The 26538-nt window shown below is 39.1% G+C and overlaps 2 protein-coding genes and 1 long non-coding RNA gene across 6 annotated transcripts; 1 reads left to right on the top strand and 2 right to left on the bottom strand.

Annotated features, from left to right (window-relative positions):
* The first annotated feature begins 793 nt into the window (after window positions 1-793).
* On the top strand, window positions 794-8987 carry LOC121777018. 3 transcript variants are annotated; one of them, XM_042174153.1, is made up of 9 exons: window positions 794-1674; window positions 2381-2569; window positions 3139-3231; window positions 3871-4053; window positions 4137-4239; window positions 4328-4513; window positions 5129-7539; window positions 7775-8442; window positions 8516-8987. In XM_042174153.1, exons 1-8 carry the CDS (start codon window positions 1447-1449, stop codon window positions 8363-8365), a joined length of 3984 nt encoding a protein of 1327 aa, XP_042030087.1. In that variant the 5' UTR covers window positions 794-1446; the 3' UTR covers window positions 8366-8442; window positions 8516-8987. The 3 variants fall into 3 exon arrangements, with proteins under 3 accessions (XP_042030087.1, XP_042030086.1, XP_042030085.1); XM_042174152.1 differs by having other exon boundaries at window positions 7772-8442; window positions 8538-8987; XM_042174151.1 differs by having other exon boundaries at window positions 7772-8442.
* A 366-nt stretch (window positions 8988-9353) lies between these two features.
* LOC121776506 lies at window positions 9354-9974 on the bottom strand. 2 transcript variants are annotated; one of them, XR_006045311.1, is made up of 2 exons: window positions 9807-9974; window positions 9354-9733 (listed from the first exon to the last, which is right to left on the bottom strand). It is a non-coding gene; the product is annotated as an uncharacterized LOC121776506 (long non-coding RNA). The 2 variants fall into 2 exon arrangements; XR_006045312.1 differs by having other exon boundaries at window positions 9814-9974.
* A 10879-nt stretch (window positions 9975-20853) lies between these two features.
* On the bottom strand, window positions 20854-26017 carry LOC121777713 (DEAD-box ATP-dependent RNA helicase 31-like). The gene is made up of 11 exons (XM_042175057.1): window positions 25456-26017; window positions 24729-25314; window positions 23811-23917; window positions 23436-23491; window positions 23023-23247; window positions 22637-22843; window positions 22485-22571; window positions 22299-22394; window positions 21606-21821; window positions 21339-21521; window positions 20854-21260 (listed from the first exon to the last, which is right to left on the bottom strand). The coding sequence occupies exons 1-11, from the start codon at window positions 25895-25897 to the stop codon at window positions 21033-21035; spliced, it is 2433 nt and encodes an 810-aa protein (XP_042030991.1). The 5' UTR covers window positions 25898-26017; the 3' UTR covers window positions 20854-21032.
* Between the last annotated feature and the right edge of the window lie 521 nt (window positions 26018-26538).

Here is a 26538-nt window from a genome sequence, read left to right as displayed (position 1 = left end):
AAAATGGAAAGTGTACATATTTTTATGAGATGTAGGAAGTATTTCTTAAAATCCATGCTGAACTCAAATGAGAGTTGTTAAGTAATTTAGGAAGCTCGTTAATGAAATACTATACAATTACATCCTGACCAGTGACCACAATGACTCGTCTATCATCGAGAATCACATATCCCTTATTGCTACTACCATTTAAAGTCAATCGTAATAGATTACAAATTTACTGAGCACCTAAACATTGGGCATCCACCACATCCCATTTTAGACAAGCACTACGAATTCTTATCTCCATTTTTTCAATCCTTGTCCTCTGAAAAACACTCAAATACATAACTGAAATTATAAATACATAATTTAATAAATCTAACTTTTTTTTTAAAATTTTAAACTATTTTTTGGCTTAAAAAATATAGTTAGACAATGGTAAAGAAGTGGCGAATTTGCATGGAAAAAGCACGCATACGCGAGCATTCGTCGCTGGCCTGCAATGTCGTGCTTAACTGCTAGGCACGTGAGGATGCTGATATCGATGTCCTTACAAATTAAGAATCACAAGATTGATCCGTTCAATTTAGGACAATACAAGCCTTATTTCCAAGTCTGAATAGCAATGGATACTATTCATCTATATTAGTCATAATGATTATTGAATGCAATATGAACTATGAAAGGAAAATAACAAAAAATTAGAAAGCCCATCCCAGTTGTTTTGAACAAAAAAAAATATAACAAAATTAATTTTGGTAGTAAGTATTTTTAAATGTGATATGCAGTTAATAGTAATCTTAGTCTATCTCAAACTCTCTACGCTTCTCCTCATCATTTTACCAAAAATTGTTCCCCCATTTCCCCACACACATTCAAAAATTAATCAAATTCCTCACAACGTCATACCAGTTTCCACAGTTCCCCTCGTCAAGAATTCCCAATTTTACACACAGTTTCACAATCAATACATCCAATCATTTTTCATCCGTGTTCGATACTTCCTTTTTCCTCAAATTAAGTAATATCGAATGCTGTTATTCGATTTTTCGACGGCATTTCCGGAATTTAGGTGATTCCGGGTTTGAATTAGGGTTTTGTTTCAGATTACTTGATCCACTTTATCCTTTTCTTTAGCTTTTGGGTAGGGTTTGGTGTCTCTTAAAGTAATATCTTTTGGGGATTATGATGTATGCCGTACGGTATTGATTTTCTTGTATCATTTATTGCAATTTTTTCCAAGTATATACAGTCTATCTATCATAAAGTTGACGCCTAGAGCTGCTTGTTTCCACATTAGGGTTAGATTCTGCATTCTGCGGGAGAAAAGCTCCATTTTTGTTGCTTCAATTTCATTTTTGGTTTGAGGAAAGAAAAGTTGGCTCAATATATATCTGAAGAGGGATTGGTGGTCCTTGTTTTGTTGGTGCAAATATTAGTTCTGTTTTAGAGAAGGTGCTAGTGATGGGAGAACATGAAGGATGGACTGAGACAGATGAGCAATTGCCCAATGGGCTCTTACCCGGGGCGGGGCCTGTTATGCGTGCCCTGGATACAGAACGGTGGATGAAGGCGGAGAGGCGGACTGCAGAGCTCATTGCCTGCATTCAACCCAACCAGCTATCCGAGGAGCGCAGGAATGCTGTTGCGGATTATGTGCAGCGGCTCATCATGAAGTGTTTCCCATGTCAGGTTGTTGGAATGAATGCAGAGCTCTATTTTATTTTATTGTAACTTAAAGTTTAAATCAGTGCTAATCGATAATAGCAGTTGGTTTTTGCATAATTTGTTACATGGCTCCGGAAATTCATAATTTGCTAGTCTTTACCTTGCAACGTTTTCTATTTTGCATTTTCTTATGTTAGTCCAAGTATTTGCTGATATAATTTGATACACGTTCTCTGAAACTAAGTTAAGTTATGAGTGAGCCCATGGTTATCAGGTGAGGTAACTGATATAGGAGTATAAACAAATCTGTTATCTTACCGAGTGTCTCTCTGCTGGAGAAAATAAGCTCAGGCAGATTTACAGCACACAGGGTGGACCTGAACTTCATCTTATCATTCAAATGAGCTACTTTTCTAGATGGGAAAAGCATCAATATCTGATGTTGAATGGATAGAAATAAGAGGTGAACAGAATCTGAAACCCAGGGTGACTATTTAGTGTGTCCCGAGAGCCATGAAATATAGTAGTGAAATGCAGTTTTATTTCTTTCATTATTCTGACAAAGTATCATCCTCAGAATACTTTTATGATTCTGAACAAAGTCTCATTCTCAAAATTTCTATTATGACTCAGACAAAGTATCATGCTCAAAATGTCCTATGTTCTCTCTAAGGATATTTGTAGTGTTTCTTTTGTTTAGGTCTTTTTTAACCTTTTTCATGCTCCACAGGTCTGCACCTTTGGTTCTGTCCCCTTGAAGACATATCTGCCTGATGGAGACATCGATCTGACTGCTTTCAGTCAGAATCCGAATTTGAAGGATACGTGGGCCAATCTGGTTAAAGATATTCTGCAGAGAGAGGAAAAGAATGAAAATGCTGAGTTTCGTGTGAAGGAGGTTCAGTATATTCAAGCTGAAGTATGTGCTCTTTCTAATCCCTATTTACTTTGATATTTTATTTTTTGTCTTTGCTTTTGATACTCAATTTCTCGCCCTTATCTAAAACAAATAAAAAGAATAGTTTCGATGTTTTTTCTAGTTCTTTCCAACTCTCCAAATCCTTGCTTGCTTTGTTTGAACACATTGTATCAGACATGTAATGGAGGATTCGCACAACTCGCACTGCACACATGGATTCGGGGCCAGGGTTAATCATCTAATTTTCTCCTGATGGTCTGGTGATCTTTTTGGTGCATCCAGAGTTCCTAATTCAGTCTTTTTTGTTGGGGACTTGTCACTGTTTATATAATGCAGTGTGAAGATTGAGCAGTTAAATGGGTATAGACTTTGAATTTTCCTAACACGGAGCCAATTTAATGTGTGGCATATGATGATGGCGGATGTTATTTCAGTTTAGTAGGTTTATCAAGATGGTACTGGTTATTGTAGTGTGATGAAGATTTTCATGTCAATGCTGTCTTAAGTTAGTAGTTGCTATTCTGTACTAATGAATGTCCTTTTCTTTTATGTCCCCTTCTGTGTCTCAGGTCAAGATAATTAAATGTCTTGTGGAAAATATTGTGGTGGACATCTCTTTTAATCAAGTTGGTGGCTTGTGTACACTCTGCTTTCTTGACGAGGTAAGTATTTTCCGATTTACTAACAGAATTTTTGCAGCACAAGTTATAGTACTCCCTCCAACCCTGAAAAGATGTCACATTTTTTCTTTTTGGTTTGTCCCAGAAAAGATGGCACTTTTCTATATTTGGAAAAAAAAATCATTAATACATCCAACTACTTTCTCTTACTCTCTTCATTATTACCTCAATTACTTTTTTCTCTCTGTACATTAATATATTCAAATATCTTTTCTCTCTACACTTACACACTAAACCACATCTCTTGAAATCTAGTGTCATTCCTCAAGTGTGACATCTTTTGAGGGACGGAGATAATACTCCCTCCGTCTGCCATTTTTAGTCCCATTTTGACTTGACACGGGTTTTAAGAAATTATTTAACTTTGTGAAGAAAAATGGGAAAATGAGTTAGTGGAATGTGGACTCCACTTTTGTTTATTTGTTTTATAATAAAATATGAGTGTAATGAGTTAGTTGAATGGTGGGTCCCCCTACCTAAAAGCAAATGGGATTTTAAATCACGGACATCCCAAAATGGCAAAATGGGACTTTAAAACTCAGGCAGAGGGAGTAACTTTTATGAAACCTCAAGACAAATAACTAGTTGTCTCACCACATTATTCCATGTTTGGTTTCCCAGATCGATAATCTGATAAGTCAGAATCATCTGTTCAAGCGAAGTATTATATTGATCAAAGCGTGGTGCTATTATGAAAGCCGCATATTGGGCGCTCATCATGGACTCATATCTACTTATGCCCTGGAGACTTTAGTTCTTTACATCTTTCATGTTTTCAACAATTCCTTTCATGGACCACTTGAGGTGACTTTTTCTTTTGTTTGTTTGTATCCAAGTTTATTTTCTTTCTCAATTGTTCTCCTGAGCACTTATGTAAAACTTTGCAGGTCCTATATCGTTTTCTGGAGTTCTTTAGCAATTTTGACTGGGAGAACTTTTGTGTTAGCTTATGGGGACCTGTAGCTATTAATTGCCTACCTGATGTAACTGGTATTAAAAATTCAGATTTTTGTTATAATTCATGCCCTGTACGCCATTTCTTTCCTTGGTAAAATGTCTTGTTTGCTGTATTTTGCAGCTGAACCTCCTAGGAAAGATAGTGGGGAGTTGCTACTTAGCAAGTTGTTTCTTGAAGCTTGTAGCTCTGTGTATGCTGTTTTTCCTGGCGGCCAGGAAAGTAATGGTCAGAAATTTTCTTCCAAGCATTTTAACGTGATTGATCCCTTACGAGTGAACAACAACCTTGGACGAAGTGTTAGTAAAGGTAAGTTCGAGTAGTTTTAAGGTTTAATATTTCTCAAGTTCTCTTTTTTTTTTCATATTTGACCTTTGCGCAAGTCTTAGCTGCATGCATGTTCTCCAACCTCTTCCCTCTTAATATTTCATAAGTATAGCTATATGGATTTAGTGCCTGATTTGTTTTAAAAATCTTTTTTTACAACGAGGTGTAGAAACATAGAGTATCGTGAGTTTGAAATGTATATGATCCCATGGCAGTTGCAAAGAGTATGATACTTATAAATATCTGTCCAGTAATATTTCCTTGGGGCAAGGCTGAATCTGTTTGTAACCCGAGGGAGCTGTATCTGATATATAATAAATAGTGAAGGATGGATTGATTTTTTTTCTTAATAGATGTACGCTGCTAGATTATGGCACTTTTTTAAATAAATCAGTTTTCTGATACAAATTTTCTTTCATATTGGGTTTATTGGAGAATGAATGTTATGTATAATTTGCTTTATTATGATCCTTAAGTACATTGACCTCTTAAATTCTTTTATTATACAATGATGGCCTCCAACAGTTAGCAATGTATTGATATTCATTTTCCTGACTCATTATAAATTCATGTAAATGACATGCTTTCTATTTCCAGGTAACTTTTTCAGAATACGAAGTGCATTTGCTTTTGGAGCTAAGAGACTGGCACGGTTACTTGACTGCCCAAAAGAGAACTTAGATTTTGAAGTCAATCAGTTCTTTATGAATACGTGGAAGAGACATGGAAGTGGTCATCGCCCTGATGCACCAGGAGTTGAGTGCTTGAGATTGTCAACTCCAGATAGCCCTCATGAGCTTCGTATTTCCAATAATGGGAGGAAGGCAAAAGAAAGCTCTAATGCTCATGGGGTAGAGGTTCGGAGCACTCATACTCACAATGTTTCCTGTGAGCACGGTGAAAACTCATATGGGATGTTTCCCATGAAAAGTGATTTGTCTTCAGCTTCACGCTCACTCAGCTTAAAAAGTCAATTCAATTTAAACAGCTTGCAGGTCACTGATCATATTGGAAGAGATACTGTCCCTGATCAGGTTGTACTTACTGATAAGAACCAGAGAGATCTGAGTGCAGATCATTCGGCAAATGACACTGAGGGAAGGCGTCTTATTGCCCGAACACACTCCAGTCCTGAACTGACTGATAACTATAGTGATGTCTCATCACAAGTACAACATAGCAGACATGGAGAAAATACAGATGCTCGTGCTGCTCATTCTAGATTGGATTCGAGTTGTAGGAGGAACGGGTTTGGGCCAGAGACTTTGTTTACCCACAACAATCATACTTCAGTTGAAGATACAGTGGCAAGATCACATCAAATTCTTGATGCTTCTGCCACCAATTGTGTTTCAAATAGCTACGCCCTAAGTGAAGAGTTTGCAACCACCTCTGGAACACAGCTGATGCACCCAGAAGATCAAGATATTGTGAATATGATGGCGTCTGCTTCACTTCAAGGGTTCAATGGCCAAGTTCAAGTTCCAGTTAATTTAACGTCAGGTCATCTACCTTATTCTATCCCTCCATCCTTTCTTGCTTCTATGGGGTACAATCAACAGAATTTTCCAAGATTTGTCCCTGCAAACATCCCTATGATGGACCCATCATGCACACACTTACAATTTCCTCACGGTTTGGTATCATCCCAATTGACTCAATATTTCCCGAGCATTGGACTTAATTCATCTGAAGAGTCACTTGACCGAATCAATGAGAATTTTGGTCGTATGGACTTGGGAGAGGCCAATAATGAGTTTTGGCAGGAACAAGATTCTAGATCGTCTTGTCCGTATGATCTCGAGAATGGAAATTTAGACACACTCCAAAGTCACGAAAAACCATCAGTATCACAGTCAGGTTTAAAATATATTCCTCCACAATCTCGAGTAACTGCCTCTAGCAGTGCGAGAACTCAGCAAAGGCATTTGAGGGAAAAATGTGGAGCAGAGAGGGATAATACTGATAGTTCTCTGGAGCAGGATATCAATGTTGGTGAGGTTCATGCAGATGAAAAATCAGGCAATTCAAGGTTCTCATCAGCTGTCCATAGTAATTCTTTGAGAAGTAGAACTTCTTCAGAGAGCTCCTGGGATGGATCATCAGGGAAGGCACCTAAATTTTCGAAAGAAAAAAGGGGAAAGAAAATTGCGACAGATCTAATTAACAACCACGTAAAAGGTAAAGTTATGTCTGAGCACGCATCAAATGACACAGATGATGACCAGGAGCGGGGTTCACTGTCAAATTTGGGGACTGAAGTCACTGAAAGATACCCTGAGTCTGAGCCGGATGTGTCTTTGCATGTTTCTAGGCACCATATGCCCGACTCTGAGGTTGCTCAGACTAGTGGATCAGACTCAATGATGCCCTTTGCCCCAGTACTGATTGGTCCTGGCTCAAGGCATAGAATGAGTGAGAATTCTGGGGTAATTGCATTCTACCCGACTGGTCCTCCAATCCCTTTCCTTGCGATGCTTCCGGTTTATAACATTCCACCTGAGGCAGGTATAGCTGATGCATCAAGTGGGCATTTCGGAGGTCATGAGACTGTGAATGATAGTGAATCTGTAATGAACATCAATCCCAAGGGATTAGATCAATTACACGAGTTACATTCCTCGAGATCCTTACTAGGAATCTCAACTAATGAGACATCCAAAGAACGGAAGCCTGATATTCTTAATAGTGACTTTGTAAGCCATTGGCAAAGCTTACAATTTGGAAGGGTCTGTCAGAATCTTAGGTACCAAGGGCCTTCTGCATTTCCTTCACCTGTCATGGTTCCACCATCATTTGTACAGGGTCAACTTCCATTCGACAATCTTGGTAGACCACTTTCAACCAATGCAAACTTGTTCTCTCAGCTTATGACAAATTACGGTCACCATATGGTTCCTATTGCTTCCCTTCAGTCAGTTTCCGGGCGACATCCCAATATATATCAAAGCTACATGGATGATGTGCCAAGATATCGTAGTGGAACCGGAACATACTTGCCTAATCCTGTAAAAACCACTTCTTATTATGATTCTATTTTTTTTTGTTTTGCTTATAATTTTCACTGATCTGTTGTCATTACAGAAATTGCTAGAATATTATCATCTACTACTATTTTAGGTCCTTGCTTTGGCTTGCCGGCTAGATTTTCTTTGGACAAAAGTTACACTAGCCATGTTCTATGTTTTAGCACTTCCCATCGAGTATAGTATTTTAACAGTTTTGTTTTCATTGATTCAGAAGATTACTAGTAGGGATTACCACTCGTCAGGCAGCAGAAGAGGGAACTATAACCATGACAGAAATGATAACTTGGACAAAGAGGTGAAGTGGACTGCTAATTCAAAATCAAGGGCTGCTTCACGTAGTCACAACAGAAACCAGACTGAGAAAACTAACCCTCGAACTGAACGTTACTCTCATGGAGAGGGTCGAGGTGACCACCGTTTTTGGAACTCCTACAGGAATAACTCAACCCCATCTTACCAGTCTCAGAATGTTCATTTGCACTCAAACTTTGGTCAAGATGGTCCTCAGAATGTGGCATATAACATGTACCCTTTGGCAGCGATGAATCCTAATGGAGTCTCAAACGGACCTTCGGTTCCACCAGTTATGATGATGTATCCGTATGATCATGATGCTGCCTATGCTTCTAATAATGAACAGCTTGATTTTGGTTCTCCTGGTCAATCAGGCTTGCCTGATGCAAATGAGCAATCCCAGCTAAATGATGGAAATCATGCCAGAGCATCTGAGGATCGTAGACTGCATGGGAGCTCTGCCCACTGCTCCTCGCCAGATCAACCAACTTCGCCTCACCATCATGGGTAATGCTGCATAGGTTTTGGTGTTCTTTTAACTCCAGAAGCACACGTGTTTCTGACTCACCGCTACAAATTAATAAACAGGTTAGCATCATTTAGTATCCCATATACATTTATTCTCTATGTTTTTGTGGTTATAGATCTTCTCTCCTAACAGGAGGGTTCGATAACGAGCCCAGCTGCACTGTCTTTAAGGAACATTCTGTTGAAGGATGATAATATTCCAGTCTAACTTTGGTTCCAAGAGCAGTGGCTGGAACGGGTCATGTACAGAATGCAGCTCGGCTTGGACCTCATGTCTCAGTAATGGTGCTCAAGAATGGGCCTTCGACGTGGTTCTTGTATGTAGAATAGAAAACCAACTCTGACCTTTACCAATTTGGAAACTGGAGCTGTAGTTAGTTACCAACACATTTTTACCTTTTTTGGTTTGCTCTGCCATAGCGTAACACATTATTTCAGATACAAGTGATCTAGAATTAGAGTTCCATTTTTAGACTAATTTTTTGTTTTATTCCCTTAGATTTTCCTCATACGATTTTAATCCTAAGTTCTGTTTGTATCAGCTTCGTCTCCAATACCAGTGTCAAATATTAAATTTTGGAGGACATTTCCTCTCCATTTTCTAACTCCAGGTTCTTGCAACTTAAAACGCGTATTATGAATTATAATTCCATCAAATTAATTCTTTTTTGAATTTACGACCTTTATCAAGAATTCAGAAGTTATACAACAAAAATATGGATTGTAGGACAGAATTCAAATAATTGACAGAGTAGTTGTTAATATATCTCTTTCTAAAATAGTGGATCCTAAAATTAATTTTGTATTTTTGCTATTAGACCAAATAGTAATATACTATGTAGAAGTAACTCGAATTGTCGAACCAACACAAAGTTCATTATTAAATAACTAAGAGTCCATTTTAAGATCGTTTTAGTTGATTATTAAAAATAAAACCCCCTCTGCCAAATCATCGGTAGTCAGCACCTTACTTGATTTTGTAGCTGCTAAAGCAATGGCAGCTTTTGCATCCGCTAAAGCAAGGGCAGGGTGTCCAAGATTAATCAAACATTGACTACTTGTATTTGAGCAATAGCTTGAAGAAGTTGGGTCGAATTTAATTGGGTGGTGAAAAACAAAAGTCAATCAAAACACAATGCAAACATAATAAGGTAATGTTCACAAAATCGTTTTCCCAGAAAGCAGAGGTTGCGTTGCCTCTTTGGAAATTCTAAAAGCTATCACGTATCGTATAAGCACAGAAGGGTATCCACCAGTTCTTCTCTTTCTCTACAACTTCTTCTTCTAACTGGACAAGATGATGAATATTCAGCTTCTGCTTCTGCTTCTCCTTCTCTGCACCTTCTTCTAACTGGACAAGACCATAAATCTTAGGATCCTATTTTATCTTATTCATATGAACAACCAAACATTTAATAATTCACCAATCACCATATCCGTCCCTCTTCTTCTTTCCAACTTCCTCCATCTCCTCCTGCACAAAGTAATTAAATCTTAGCAATTGGCATATATATACTCTACATTTTTATCTTAATCATATAAGCAAGCAAATCTTTCCCTCTTCTTCTCTCCAACTTCCTCTCTATCTCCTCCTTTAAATCGTCGTTTCTAGGTTAGTAATATATATATTTACATTTATTTAATATAATCAACGAGGAAAGCCCATAAGCTCCAAAGTCCAAACAGTCATAACGGTTTCGCTGAATATTCCTCTTAATTAGCTAAATGAATTTTTCTAACCACTCTGTCCCAATAATTATGAAATTATTTGATTTTCGATACAAGATTTTATTTAGTGTTGTTTTTTAAGTTAATTGAGAGAGAATAAAGTAAGAGAGATGACAAAATAGTCTACTATAGAAAACGTTTCATTTTTAATAAGACAATAAAAAAAGAACATGTTTCATTTCTAATGAGACATGGGAGTATTCCCTCCGTTTTTTTAAAATAGCAACTATTTCTATTTTTTGTCGTTCCTTAAAAATAAAAACTTTAAAATCTTTCTATTTTAGGATATGGACCCCACAATCCACTAATTTTACTTTACTCATTTTTCTTTTCATCTTTCTTATTTTACAAATTTTTCTCACTTACTTTACTAATTGTGCATTAAAATCCATGTCATTTCAAATGTTTATATTTTTTGAATACGAAGGGAGTACAATCTAAGAGCATCCACTATGCGTCTCGTCACCGTCCCGCGTTCCGTCACGGAGGGACGGAACCGCTGCGGGACGCGTTGCAGCAGGTCGTTCCTTCCCCAGCCAGTCCTCGTACCGTCCCGAGACTCGTCACGCCGCGACGCGGAACGCGACGTCTCGCCACGCGCCGAGGCGACGTGGCGAGCTCCCAGGCCATGCGTGACGCCCACTCGCTGGCTCGCGAGTGGGTTTAGTCACGCTGACGCAATAATTCATTTTTTTTTAAAAAAAATTGAATTTAAATATAAAAAAAATTCAAACGGTAATGTTACCATTTTTTTAGCCGTTTTTCAATTTGTTTTTAATTTCTTTACTCTATAAATACTCATATTTCATACTCATTTCACACACAAACACAAATCTATTCATCTCAAATCCTCTCTATATCCACTCCAATTTCCATCTCAAATCAACTCAAACTAATTGATTCTTTTGAGCAAATGCGTCAAATAATGGAACAATCACTTGAAGAAGATCGACGCCGGGAGGCGGAGGAAGCAGCGCCGCCCTAACGACGCTCCCGGATGTACATCCATCGTAACCGAGAGGAAGCCGTCGCAAGGTTAGTACGCGAATACTTCTGCGATAACCCGGGTTGGGGAGATACCTACTTCCGTCGCCGTTTTCGCATGGAAAACCGCTATTTCTCCACATCTCGAATACTTTGGCGGCCCGGGAAGAGTTCTTCCGAGAAGGGTTCGACGCGGTCGGCCGTCCCAGCCACACGACGCTGCAGAAATGTACTGCAGCAATCCGTCAGCTTGCGACTGGACAAACGGTCGACATGTTCGACGAATACCTCCACATCGGAGACACCACTGGGTGCATGTGCTTGCTCAAATTCTGCAAAGGCGTCCGGACGGCCTTCACAGACAAATTTCTCCGGAGGCCAATCACGACCGATTATCAGTTCCTCCTCGACCTGCACGAACAAGTGCAAGAATTCCCCGGGATGCTTGGCAGTGTCGATTGCATGCACTGGCAATGGAAGAATTGCCCGGTGGCGTGGATGGGGTCCTACACGAGCGGCCACAAAGGCACCCACCCAACCGTTGTACTCGAGGCCGTTGCCGACTACCGGCTTTGGATCTGGCACGCGTACTTCGGGGTCCCGGGTCGAATAACGACGTAAACGTGCTCCACCAGTCCGACCTCTTTACCGAAGTTTTGGACGGTAAAGTGCCGGCCATCAACTTCGTCGCCAACAACCGGCTGTATAAAATGGGGTACTATCTCGCCGACGGCATTTACCCGAAGTGGCCGACCTTCGTGAAGACGTGCAGCATGCGAACCCAAAGCAGGCTCTTTTTGCGCAGAAGCAGGAGGCTGCTCGCAGGGATGTGGAGATGGCGTTCGGGGTTCTCCAAGCGCGCTTCAACATCATCAAAGCTCCGGCTCGTTCGTGGTTCATGGAGAGCATGGTCGACATCATGTATACGTGCATAATCTTGAACAACATGATTGTCCAAGACGAAGGACCCCAGGCGGGAAATTGGTTCGACCCCGAATCCCCCGGAAGCTCAATCGCAAGTAGTCCGCCTCGAAGTGGAGCACATCCTTCTATACAAGACCGGTTATCTATTCGTGCAAGGACACGCGACTCTAGCACCCACACCCAACTTCAAGAGGATCTAATTGAGCACATTTGAGCAAACTTTAGCGGATGAAATTATTAAATTATGTATTTTTATTTTTTAGGAAATTATTAAATTATGTTTTTTTACGAATTTTATGTGGTAAGTTTATTTTATTTAATGAAGTGTGTTTTTATTAATTGAATTTGGTTGGAAATAAAAAAAAATGAAATTTAATGAATAGTAATTTAAGGGACGGTTAAGGGACGAAGGGTTGCAGGTTCCGTCCCTTAGTTAAGGGATGAAGTAAAAAAGGACAGCGTGACCCTCAAATAGTAGTTTAAAGGACGGTTAAGACACGGTATAGTGACAACGCAGTAGATGGTTTATGATTCGAAACTGATTTTACAAAGAGTACTACTGTAATCTAAGTTGCGAGTTTTATATGAGTAGATTCGAGTACTACAAATAATCTTAAAAAGTCACAACTTTCTATTCGAGAATCATGAAAATTTATAACGTTTCACGAGCTCGAGTATCGTTCTTTTTTGTCAAGTCAAATTTCAAGTAGCTCATGAAATAGATAAATATTCTACTCGGTGTTTATTTAATATATATTCGATTTGGTTTGCCAAATCAAATCACATTATTATGAATATAATTTGTACTGATATTGTGTGATACAAAACTTGTAATCCACGCCTATAATTTCACCTATTTCAAAATATTCACTACAATTAATACTATAAATCTTTACAAAAATCAAGTAATCCAAATTGTATTTATGCTAAATATACTCCCTCCGTCCCCATTAATTGTCTACTTTTGCCATTTTCGTCCGTCCCCGATTAATTGTCCACTTTCACTTTTTATCATTTGGGTTTCACATTGCACTAATTCATTTCAATTACACTTTATTATTAAATTAATATATAAAAGTGAGACTCATATTCCACTAACTTTTTTAACTCATTTTTCTTTAAATTTTTAAAACTCGTGTCGGAATCAAGTGGACAATTATTGAGGGACGGATGGAGTATTATGAAAAACCGTGGGCACCTCTCACGAGAACTTTAAAAATTCCTTAAGATGAGGCGAATAATATTCAGTAGGATGAATGTATTCTAATTAAATTAAACAATTTCTTATAGTTGATCAATACGTTATCTTTTACTTTCTAAAATGGCTATTCCTGTAAGACCGGAGCGAGAAGTTTCAATTAAGGACTTGAGCATACAAGTCGAGTTTTCTTCTTAAATGATGAATTATGTTTCAAGCATGATATTATAATGCGCAAATGATAACATGTACTATATTTTATCGTGCTATGTTTTGTTTTTTTAAGGAATGTTTAGCTGCTTTGGATTTGTCATAGTATAAGTTATTATTGAATTTGGTTCCTAACATAGCCGCAAACCCTACTCGAATTAGTGTGAACAAATAGACGGTGCGTCATCCCTAGAGTTGGTCAGTCATGTGATTGTCGTGGAAGGTGATCACCTTTCGGTTCACTAATATTCAGATATGGTAGTTTCTAAATGCACTTAGATTGTGCAATCAACTTTCTGTACGAAATTATTTTAGTGTACTCGGACCTTTTAAGATAAACCGCGTGCTCACTTAATTGATGGCTTAGCAAAACTAATTTTGTTAAACTTATATTTTCTGCAACTGTCTACAATGTACCAAGTCCTCGACCATGCATATGTTTTAAAATGTGTAGGTTGAGTAGTGATGGTGATTAAAGTTGTTGAGCAGAGAGGTGAGTGTCTTTTAATTAGTATAGTGTTTGAATGTGTCATTTCTTCATATATGATGTCATTTATTTTTATGAACTCTTCTGCTGCGATTTAAACTCGGAACTTATGTTCGTTCAAGCAGGGGCGGAGCCAGAGAATTGTACGAGAGGGGCAAAAATATAAATATATACAAATAAATGAATAAACATAAAACGACAAAGATACTAAAATATATTAAGCATGAACTAAACAATTACAATTGTTCCCGACGAGGTCTCATAACTTGAAAACTATGCAAAATTCTTTCAACTTCAATCTTACAAAATATATCTCTCTCAATATATGTAACCAAACAATCATTCATACAAGAGTCTCCCATCTTATTACGAAGACGGCTTTTCACAATTTTCATAGCCGAAAAATACCTCTCAACTGATGTGGTCGCAACAGGTAGAACCAAAGCCAACTTCACAAGCAAATAAACCAATGGATAGACAATATGTCTTCCTGTAGCAACTAACGTTTGAGAAAGATCTCCAATACTTTCAAGATTTGAGAACTCTTCATGTGATCTCATGTCACGGATATAAGTCTCGAGTTGTTTGTCAAGCAACCGAAAACTAACTTCAGAGAACTCCAAAGGATAACAATGAGCAAGTTCAATCAATTTGGATTTGTTAAAAGTAGCAAATGAACTCTTTGGGCTTAAGCAAGACACGCAAAGAACAAAATTTGTGTTAGCCTCATTGAAGCGATTGTTGAGTTCTTGTAGTTGCCAATCGAACACACCATTAAAAAGCTCAAACCTGAAATAATTCAAGTTCGTCAAAACTTCACCTTTCCTTCGAGGACGACCTCGACCAGGAGTCTTATACATGTCCTTCATATCTAAGATTTCAATATAATTTTTGTCACAAAATATAGATACTTCGCTGATTAGAGACTCCCATCCTTCATCCCGCATATCTTGTAGATGTTGTTTTGCTACTTCAACTAAGGCCATCGCATTGACAATATCATGATCTTTTCCTTTGCAATGCCAAAGACAGTTGATTCGTGATTGCCATGATTGTCGTTATCAAGTGCAAAATGAATGCAAACTCAAAAGTTGGCACAACACCTAATAACAAACATGCGTCACCACTTTGTTCTGCAGTACCATCTTCTTCAACGATTTGGAGAACCTCAATAACTGGAGTGAACACCATCGACAAATTTATCAGTGACCTATAATGAGACCCCCAACGTGTATCACCAGCTCTTTGAAGACTTCTTTCTTGATTAGAACCTGTGCCCGTTGAGAGTTCACCACAATCAAATGCTCCCAAAAGTCTTTCGATTTGCTTCTCCTGAAGTAAATCTTTGCGCTTGCATGAAGCTCCAACTATAGTAGTTATATTGTTCACCAAGTTAAAAAAACAGCAACTTGTGGTTTTTTCTTTGCCACAGCAACAAGAGCTAGTTGTAATTGATGAGCAAAACAATGAACATAATAGGCAGAAGAGTTCTCTTGCAGGATCAATGCCTTGAGTCCATTAAATTCACCTCGCATGTTACTTGCTCCATCATAACCTTGCCCTCGCACTTTAGACAAGCTCAAATTATGCTTCAAAAACAAAACTTCTATATCCGCTTTTAATGAGGAAGTTTAATTTCATTCTAAAGCACGGACAAGATCTTTTTGAATATCAGGAGGTATCATTTTTTGATTTCCCGGAGCATTGTTCAAGACAACCTTCTTTATATCATCATTATGACCAACAAGAAAACGTAGGAGCATAAGAAAATTGCCTTGATTTGTAGACTCTATTAATTCATTATGACCACGGAATGCCATACCTTGAGAGAGAAGCAAACGGATACAGTCAAGTGAAGCCGTCAAGCGAATGCGATAATCCTTCCGTGAGCAAATTGGATATGTTGTTGTTTCTTCATCAAATCCTCACAACTTCTCCATGCTCTATTGTGGGCACTATCTGGACCTCCAACGTGCTCGTTGAATTTTTCTTTTTTCTTCCAATTAGTATATCCATCTGATACAAACACTTCACCACTTGATTGTGCTCTAGTATTAGGCCTATAAAGATAGCAACACAAACAAAATGCAGCATATTTTGAAACACTATATTCCAAGCAATTTCCATGTTCGTCAAACCATTTTGGAACAAAGCGTCGATATATGTTGCCAATTTTTTCTGAGGAAAATCGTGTCCCTTCGGTTGACACGGGCCTTGTTGCAGATATTGCCTTATAATTCTATCACGGTCATTAGATAGCTGAAAATATTCTTTCTAAGCCCGGGATTAGAAGGAAGGCCTTCCAAATTGATTTCCACATGTCTTCTTTTAGAGTGATCATCATTTGCTATATCTCCAATTGATGGTATTCCTTCTACTATTAAATTCTTTGTTTTGAGAAACTTCTCCATCTGTTACTTGAATATCAATTAAAATTGAATTAGTCATAGGTTTAATCAAATGATGAATATTACTAATAACCAACACTCTAATAGAAGAACATGAAAAGTTAAAAGAATTTAGCATTGTATTTGTACAGTGTACACAAATATGATAAAGTATGATAAATTAGAGACAACAATTAAACCATATAAAAGAGATGGCATTTTATTATATTAAATATATATACCTTCTCGCCTCTCGGCTTCTCCTCCAGCAGTTCAGCAGCTGAGCAGCTTCTCCTCCACTCCCACAATCCAGCAGCCGCGGACGGCAGGCCAATCTCTGTTTGGATTTAGATTGAATGAATTTCATTTCCTCCAAGAGCCAAGTCGCAACTTGCAAGAACTTTGTATAATATCTATTTGGATTGTGATATTTCTTTTGTATAACTTTCTTCTCATTTTTCTCTGCAAGTTCCAAAGCAGAGAGACTCACGTTTGGCTTCTTCAATACTCAAATGACTTTTATTTTCTCTCCAAAAAAACTAAGTTTTATTAAATATTAATTAAAATACATGTTTGACTTTTCTTTTTTTCCAAGGTGGGGCAATAAAGATTTTTCTATTAAAATACTAAGAGCATCCACTACGCTGTTCCCCCACCGTCCCTTAAACTACTATTTGAGGGCTCCACTGTACTTTATTCCTCCATCCCTTAACTAAGGGACGGAACCTACAACGCTCCGTCCCTTAACCGTCCCATATTCCGTCCCTTATTCCGTCTCTTAAATTACTATTCATTAAATCTAAACAAACACACTTTATTAAAATTAAAACAACATTTAAATTCAAAAAGATAGAAAATGGACATAATTAAAATCCTAAAAAAATAAAAATGACATAATTTAATTTTCTCCGCCAAAGTTTTCTCAAATGTGCTCAATTAGATCCTCTTGGAGTTGGGCGTGGGCGCTAGAGTCGCGTGTCCTTGCCCGAATAGACAACCGTTCTTGTATTGACGGATGCGCTCCACTTCGCGGCGGACTACTTGCGGTTGAGCTTCCGAGGGATTCGGGGTCGAACCAATTTCCCGCCTCTCGGCGTCGATCTTCTTCAAGTGATTGTTCCATTAGTTGACGCATTTGCTCAAAAGGATCTATTTGTTTGAGTTGATTTAAGATGAAATTGGAGTGGTTATAGAAAGGATTTGAGAGGAATAGATGTGTGTTTGTGTGTGAAATGAGTATGAAATAGGATTATTTATAGAGTAAAGAAATAAAAAAAAAGAAAATAAAAAATTAACGGTAACATTACCGTTTGAAAAATAATTTTTTTTATTAAAATTTGATTTTTTTTTTAAAAAACGAATTATTGCGTCATCCGTGACGACGCCCACTCGCGGGCCAGCGAGTGGGCGTCACGCATGCATCGGGGGCGCGACACGTCGCCCGGGCACGTGTCGGGACGGCGTGTCCCTTGTCTCGCGGCTACGGGACGGGCTGGGGACGGGCTCGGTACGAGACGAACGTTGCAACGCGTCCCGCGGCGGAGCCGTCCCTCCGGGACGGAACGCGAGCCTCGTGGGACGCGTAGTGGATGCTCTAAGGGGGCAAAGCTATTACATAATACACATTTTATAATAATATTATATATATACCTATGTATAAATGAAATGTTGAGGTGGAGCAATTTCCTCTTGTGTATATACAGTAGATCCGCCCTACGTTCAAGTTATGTACTGATAAGCCGATACTATAATACTTTCAAGTCTAGTCCAATTTATTCAAGTTTATGATCAATTGTGTTGATATTTATTTTTTCTTCCTTGTTTCTTTAATCCTCTCCAAGTCAAGGTAACACAAGCTTACTATATTTAGTAAGTACAGTTAGTGACAAGTAAAACTATTCATGATATCTATTTTAAAAGATGTACGCTCAAATGATACTGCCAACCACGAATGTGTCTAGCGAGAAAGGGAAATTTGGTCACTGATTCTTTACGTGGAGGTGGCAATGCCTCTTGTTACTATGTTGTGTTGTTATTATTCCAATTGTTATTCAAATGAAGATATCTTATGACAATTATGCACAATTCTTTAAGAATTTAGGCCTAAAATATTTACTAATATTTTAGTTAATTTCGTTGATGGAAGTTGACGTGGAGAATAATCTACTGAATCTACACGAAAATCAAAAAAACTATTAAGAGGAGCTAAAATGTAGTTGCATTTACGACATACTTTTGTTATATCCTTGTTGGTGAACAGTAGTTATTGAACCAACAAGCATCCGACAAAAGTTGTGTGAATGCACCTACTTTTCTATTCGTCTTAATAGTTTTCTTAATTTTTATGCAAATTCAGCAAATTATTATTCACATAAACCTCCAACAATATCAACAATAGAAATATTATACTTCCTCTCTTATATAGAAATATAGAAATATGTTATTTAAAGTAACCTAGCGTTATAAAATTCAAGTGGGCTTCACTTAGTTGGGTTGTTGCTTAGTTATTTATTTTTGTTAAAAGTGTTTTATGGTTAGAGTTGTTTATATATGAGCCGTGTCATTTTGTAGATTATGATTGGTTGTTTATAGGCATTTTATAACAAATTATTAGCTGTGATTTTTGGGATTTAAGGTGAGATCAGGATGTTAGTTAAGGTTATCCGCAACGCTGTCTCTTATCCGTCTCTTAACCATCTCTTAACTATTTATGGGTCCCACTGTATTTTTCACTCCATCTCTTAACTAAGAGACAGACCCTGCAACTCTCCATCTCTTATCCGTCTCTTAACCATCTCATTCCTTAACTATTCATTCAATTTCATTTTTTATTTTTATTTCCAACAAATTCAATTAATAAAAACACCATTCATTAAATAAAATAAAAATTACAATTTAAAATTCTAAAAAATATACATAATTAAATTCGTGGCATAATAAATATAAAAAGACATAATTTAAAATACAATTTTATAGAAATTATAAAAACTACTCCGCCGGCGAATCATCCCCCGGAGGCGGTGGAGGCTGAATACCAAGTTGTCCCGCCAGATACACAATGCCGGCATGATGGGCTTGAAATCTGGCAGGCGTCATGAAGGAAGTGTCCTCCATCGTGGCGGTGAAGTACATGGACATTAAGGAGGAGGGCGGCCTTTGGGAGCCCGCCTGGCTTGATTCGCCTCGACCCCTCCTCCCTCTAGCCGCCTTCGCCGCCTTGGTCCCTTGCGGCCGACGGCGCCCACGGGAGGACCCCCCCTACATCGTCCGCCGTGCCCTCAACCTCCTGCGAGGCAACCTCTTGTGCGGCGCTGCCTGAACCGCCCCCACTAGACGAGTATTGGTCACCCGTCGTGTGCTTCGTGCGCTTCGAGGTCGAGCCCGTGCTGGACTGGACACCGGCCCACCTTGCCTCGTCTTTGACGACCTCCCAAACATCGACATGTTTGAATTCTTTGCCGGTGTCGTCGAAATAGACTCGCAAAGTCGATCTCAGAATGTCGGCTCCCGTGGCTCCGCTTTGGTAATGAGCCGCTTCAGTCTTGTAGATGCTGCAGAATTTTTGACCTCTCTGTCGACTCCATCAAAGTGAGCGCAGAGCATCTTCAATGTGCGGCGGCGGGACCCCTTCGGCTTAATCTCGTTGTAGGCATCGGTGACCTTTTCCCAGAAGCACTTCCGGGTTTATTGATTCCCGACGATGGGATCGTATGAGACGTTGATCCAGGCGTTGTACACAGCCATCGTATCCTTGCGGCTGTACGGATGTCGGCCTACATCCTCATCCTCCTCGGCCGCCTCTGCCTCTTCCTCCACAGCGTCGAATGCCCTGGAGCTTCAACCGCCTCGTCCTCCTTCCGGAGTGGGTTCATCCGGATAATCCTCCCTAATTTGGGATAATCCATGCGAATACCTCAGGGCGGAGGGACGAGAGTATGCATCCACATCAAAATGGGGTGGTTGGTACCCCGCCGGCGTCGACGAGCCTTGGGTGCCCGACGTCGACGAACCGGAACCCGAACCACCCAATACATTGTACATGCCCCCAGTCGCCAAACGCGTTGATGTCAAACCCACCGGAGCCGCCCTCGTTTCCGTCGCCGGACATTTTGTGATGAAAATTGGACAGGTTAGATGAAAATTGGAGAGGAAATGGAAATGATTTGGGAAGAATAGATGTGTGTTTGTGTGTGTAATGAGGATGAAATAGTAGTATTTATAGAGTAAAAAAATAAAAATAAAAAAAAAGAAAAAACGGTCGAAAACGGTAATATTACCGTTTGATTTTTTTTTATTAAATTTGAATTTTTAAAAAAAATGATTTATTGCGTCAGCGTGACGAAGCCCACTCGTCGGCCGTCGAGTGGGTGTCATGCGTGGTGCCATCCATCTCGGTGGGACGAGACAGGACGCTGCAACGCATCCCGCACGAGTCTCGTCTCGGAGGGACGAGATAAGAGACACCTGCGAGATGCATTGCGGGTGCTCTAATAGTAGTATGTTGTAAGATTGATGAGTAATCAAGTCTATGACCGTAATAATATGAGGCTAGATTTCCATCAAATTATCTTTGTTTACATTTCGGCAAAAGCATAAGCATTATAAATGTTTCTCTACAAAGAAATGGCCTACAAATTTCCTTGCTTAGATTGAATTTACAAAAATTTAGGCTAATGATGGTCAAGTCTCCTCACATAAAACTAACGTAAAATGAAAATGTGTCTTTCATTGTCTACTTTGATCTCAATCCAGGGATGTTCTTCAAACCCATCTTCCCGAGGACTAGCTTCGGAATGGCCGGAGGGTTGTCCAGACACATGCTCCTGCTGAACTCATTTGCAAGCTCCACGAGCTTATATTTGTCTCGACCAACACTTTTGTTGGAGTTGTAGTACCCGAGCCACGCCTGGTATGCTGATTCTTTGCTCTTCATCTCGACTTGGCACAAAGCACGTTCGACCTGCCACACGACACCAAAACTAAGAATAAAGAATGAAAGAATAATAATTCTATCTACAGTTGTGAATGATTTACTTACCCTTTTCGTAGTATCTGGATCGACCAATGGTTCAGATGCCTTCGATATTGGCAGGTCTTTGATGGTGTTCAAGAAGAACTCTTCCCAAGGTGCCAACAACAGCACACCTTCCCCTTCTTTTCCTTTTCGGCCGGTTCGACCCAATCGGTGGATATATTGCTGTTTATCTGCAGGAACACCGATCTAAACAAAAAAAAATGACAATTCAGTCAACATGTACAGCGAGGAATTTAAAACCAAAGGAACATGGATCGAGTATTGAATAACCTGCACAACGAGGGTGACATCAGGATAATCAACACCACGCGCAGACACGTCAGACGTGACGAGAATTAGACCAGTCGACTTCCTAAACTCATCCGAGACTCTCGTCCTGTAACTTTGTGGTTTTCGAGAATGTATCTCTCTGACATTCAAGTTAAGCTCGTTGAGAAGCTCAGCAACGAGCTTTGTCATCATTGCGGTGGTGCAGAAAACAAGGACCTGTTACACAAAAAAAGGCTGGATCACATAAGTAAATATTTTCCACGTATTTCGTAATGAATTACAGAAAAGTGTCCAATCTTCTAAGAATACATCTCGACTAGCTCTCTTGCGGGTGATAAATTATAATAGATGATATAGATTACACAACTCAAAGCTGTCTTGATCTGTCACTGTTTTGTATCAGAATTATAATGAACATTCCAATCATGGAGACACAAATAGATGCTAAGAATTGTTGAAGATCTCTGTCCCATAAGAATTCTAGAGTTATTCCATTTGACATCAAAGTGATTTTTATTTATTTCACAATGGGCTCTTCAAAGAACTTCAAGGCCTTACTCCCCCAAACAAACATGCCTTTATCACACTCCATTTCTAGGCTCGCTATTCTAATTCTTAATGTGATTTGAAGAATACCTAAATCAGAGTGAGGATGATTAAGGAGAATACTACAGAGTTCGTAGATATGGATACCTTGTAGTTAACATCATCTGCAACATGCTCTTTTAGCATAGTGTAAAGAAGCGAAAAGTGTTTGTCCAAAGGTGCGACTAGGTGCGTCTGCCTGACCTGAAAAGGTTGGAATGCTACAAATTATCACGACTCTGATTTACAAAACATCAGATATAGCAGTGAGAAGAATAGCTCGCTCCAACAAACCTGCGCATGTGTATCTTCACTTCCTTCTTCTACTGTGTTTATGTATTCATGGTCTCGTTTTAGGGCAACATGGCAGATTTGACGAACCTGCGTGCTATAAGTTCAGAATTCACCAATTCACAAGGTACCACATGATCAAAGACAAATATTACCTCTTGTGGAATTGTTGCAGAAAATAGAAGTGTCTGTCGTTGTTTTGGGACAGCAGCTATTATTTTCTCTATTTCTTTGCGGAATCCCATATCTAGTAAATGATCAGCTTCGTCAAGGACCAAGACTTTAACTCCCATGAGTCGAGTTGCAAATCCAGCTGTATTCTCTACATGATCCCTAAGCCTTCCAGGTGTTGCCACGAGTATCTGCATTTTCAAATAGAACAGATGATTGAGCCAGACATAGCCAGCCAGATCAGATAGAGCCTTACAAGCTCTTATAGTCTTATGTATTATACGACCAACTGAGGACAATCGGGCTCGTATACAATTAAAACAATAATAATTAAACCAAAGGGTAACACACAGTAACATAGAGAAATCACCTGGCATGCATTGGCTTGCATCTTTTTTTGCTCCATAGCTAACCGGGTACCTCCTATGACAACTTGAACACCAATAGAAGAATGATACTTCAACAATTTGTTGGCCTCGGCAGCAGCCTGAGTAGCAAGTTCTCTTGTTGGGCATATCACTAGCACGTGTATCGGGGATCTTTTTTGATCGCGGTCAGCAGGAGGTAATTGAGCTATGATTTCAATTGCAGGAAGCTGAATTGATTCAGCAATAGTAAGCACTGGAATTTTTCATCATATCTACCAGCATTATAAAATGACATAAAATTTAATTCGATAACCTTATACTGAACTTCATAATTTACTGGTGAAAATGTGGATCATTCATTTATTAAAAGTACTATAATAATAGAGAAACTGTAATGATAAGCCAAAACCATTACCAGAAAAGCAACAGTTTTCCCTGTGCCAGTTCTTGCCTTGGCGAGGACATCCTTACCTGGAAACAGGATCATTAGCGATTTGCAACAAAAACATACAAAAATAATAGTATGATGCATTGGTTAGATCCTGGAACTATATGGTGTGCTTATGTATGTTCTCATATATCTGCAATATAAGTGTGCAACTATACCTATTAAAATCACAAACCCTAAATGTACTTATGAAATGATCCTTTCTTAAGTTTCAACTTGAAAAGTATATGTAGTAAACAGAAGAGACAACTGCTGGCAAAGCATAGACCCCTAGTTTCAGTTTATGGGTAGTTCCGGCACATGTCAGAATCACAACAAAGTAACTTCTAAAGCCTTATCAACCTTTCAAAATGATAGGAAGAGTTGCATCTTGCACCATAGTCATCCTTTCATAACCAGCATCTTTGATTCCTTTAAGTGATAAAGGTGAGATGGGACATTGATCGAACCTGTGGAGCATACCCATTCAAAACAATTAAGCAATGTTATCAATCTCGTATGGCGGCTTATGGCGGTTTGCCTAAAAACTGCCACAGAGATATGGCGTATTAGCATGGCGGATATGACGTCAATAATTAAATAAATAAAATAATACATATATATTTATTTATAATTCAAAAAATAAAAAATATTAAAAATATAACATCTAAAACACTTTAAACAATTATTAAAGCATAAAATACAACTCCAACTCCATGTGTCTTGCATAATGCCCCATTCCTAAATGCAGTACACACGCAATGTTGTCTTATGACGGATATGCCGGTGCTATGGAAACGACATGGTGCTATGCTATGGCGTTTCCACCACCGAACGCCATGCCATAGCGTCATGGCTCCGTCATATCCGCTATTTGATAACATTGCAATTAAGAGAACACAAACACTACATAAAAAGTGATAAAAATAATGCTAAGGCCCTTCAATCTTAGGCAATTTTCTTTTGCCAACTACTTTGAGAAACTGATTTTTCGCTATTCAAAGATCCTCTGTATTTAACCTCCCAGCTGATATTCTTCTCAACCCATACCCATTACCATGTAATACATTTCCTAATGCCAAACAATAAGCAACTAAGTTAGTGGGATCTCTATAAAATGAATCACTGTTAACTCAATTTTACTTAGACCACACTGACAACATTTTTTGCTCTAATCCATTAAAACTACAATGCTACAGTTATACAGGCTATGTTCCCATTCGAAAACGATCATCTAACAAAGGAATTGTGTATGTACAACTAGAAGGATATAAAATTCACCTGCTTTCGCTAAGGTATGAATCGCTACTTTGGGGTGAGCTTTTAGCAGAGCTCCCTTTCTCAAGCTTGGCTCTCACCACTTCCACTTCTTCGTCATCTCTCGCTTCTTCATCTTCATCGTCATCATCATCGTCTTCATCTGCTTCATCACTGTTAAGTAAATCCTTAAAACTTGTATACCCCTTATCATTTTCTTCCTCATTATCATCATCATACTCATCCACATCCACATCCACATCCTCGTCATCTGTAACAACAAACCCTCTTCTTTCCATCCCTCTTCCTCCTCCTTTCGTCGCCAAACCACCTCGATCCCCACTTCTTCCTCCTCTATTTCCATATGTCATTCCCGAACCTCTCTCACTCTGTCTCTTCTCTTTCCACTCTCCACCCCCCCTGCTCACATAGTCATTGTTACGCTCTCTCCTCTCATCCGAGATACCCCCAAATCTTCCACCCCTGCTCAAATTACCAGAATCACGCCCCCCACCTCTGCCACCACCCCTGGTAAATTTACTTGTTTCACGCCCCTCGCCTCTCCCACCATACGAGCTACCACCGCCCCTACTAAATTCGCGCTCCTCACCTCTCCCTCCAAACGAACTACCACTACCCCTACTGAATCTACCCGAATCACGCCCCCCGCCTCTCCCTCCAAACGAACTACCACCACCCCTGCCAAATCTACCCGAATCACGTTCCCCGCCTCTCCCACCACCCCTACCACCAGAAAACCGCCCCCCACGTCCACCACCGCCTCGTCTACCACTAAAATCGGAATCTTTATCAAATTCTCCATCTCGTCTTCTCCTCCCATCCCCACCCCTTCCACCATCATCCTCACTATCACTATACACCCGAGTTTTCTTGAATGAGCTCGAATTCAGATCAGTAACCCAGTCACTCAGATCAGCCTCATCCTCAATCAAACTCTTGGAGGCCGAGGCCCGCGAGCCCTTGCCCATGCCCGAACTCATCCTCTCCCGGGACGAACGAGTCGAGAATCTGATATTACCGAGCGGCATCGGCCTAATTGCTTGAACCGAGGCTAACAGCAATCTCCTCTGCAAATTTGCGGGCCTGAGAAATTGATAATGCAGCTTGTGAGGGAAAACATCGCACAAAATGGGTCTCAAAATTGGGTGAAATGGGGCAATTCTGGAAGCCATGATATGAAAATACGTGTCAGCGAGAAGGGTGTGATGGGAATTTGAATACGGTTTAAGGGGAAATGGAGAGAGATAGGGTTTAAGCTCTGCCTCACCCAATTCAGGAAGAGATATCAGGGTTTAAGCCTTTAACGAATGGTTGCGTCGCCCTTTCGCCTAAACGATGCCGTTTAACATATCATGACTGTAGTTTCTTGGGCTGGGCCTAACTGTAATTTGAAAAATAGGAGCATGTGCAACTCTAATCTTTCGGATTTCAGATTAATCGGGCCGAATTATTTTTTTAAAGAAATACTACATTAACTTTTTGTAAATAAAAATGAAATTAATCGCAAGAACAAATTATATTAATTTACAAAACAACATTGTTAATCATAATAAAAGAAAATTAAATGTGTACAGACTTGTGTAATTAGTAAAGTTATACATATAAACATTTCAAATGTCTCTTTCAAATTAAAAATTATCTTCTGATTACTTAGAACAATCCAATATTTACTTCAAAACTATTTATCATTAACGTAAGCCTTAGAATTTTTTAATTAACCAATAATATGATCAATTTGAATGTATTAATTCAAACATAAGGAACATATTCATTAATGTCGGTTCAACATTATTCAGTTTTTATGATTTAAATT

Source organism: Salvia splendens, chromosome 18, assembly GCF_004379255.2.
Source record: "Salvia splendens isolate huo1 chromosome 18, SspV2, whole genome shotgun sequence".
Taxonomy (NCBI): domain Eukaryota; kingdom Viridiplantae; phylum Streptophyta; class Magnoliopsida; order Lamiales; family Lamiaceae; genus Salvia; species Salvia splendens.
This window is presented reverse-complemented; position numbering and strand designations above follow the sequence as displayed.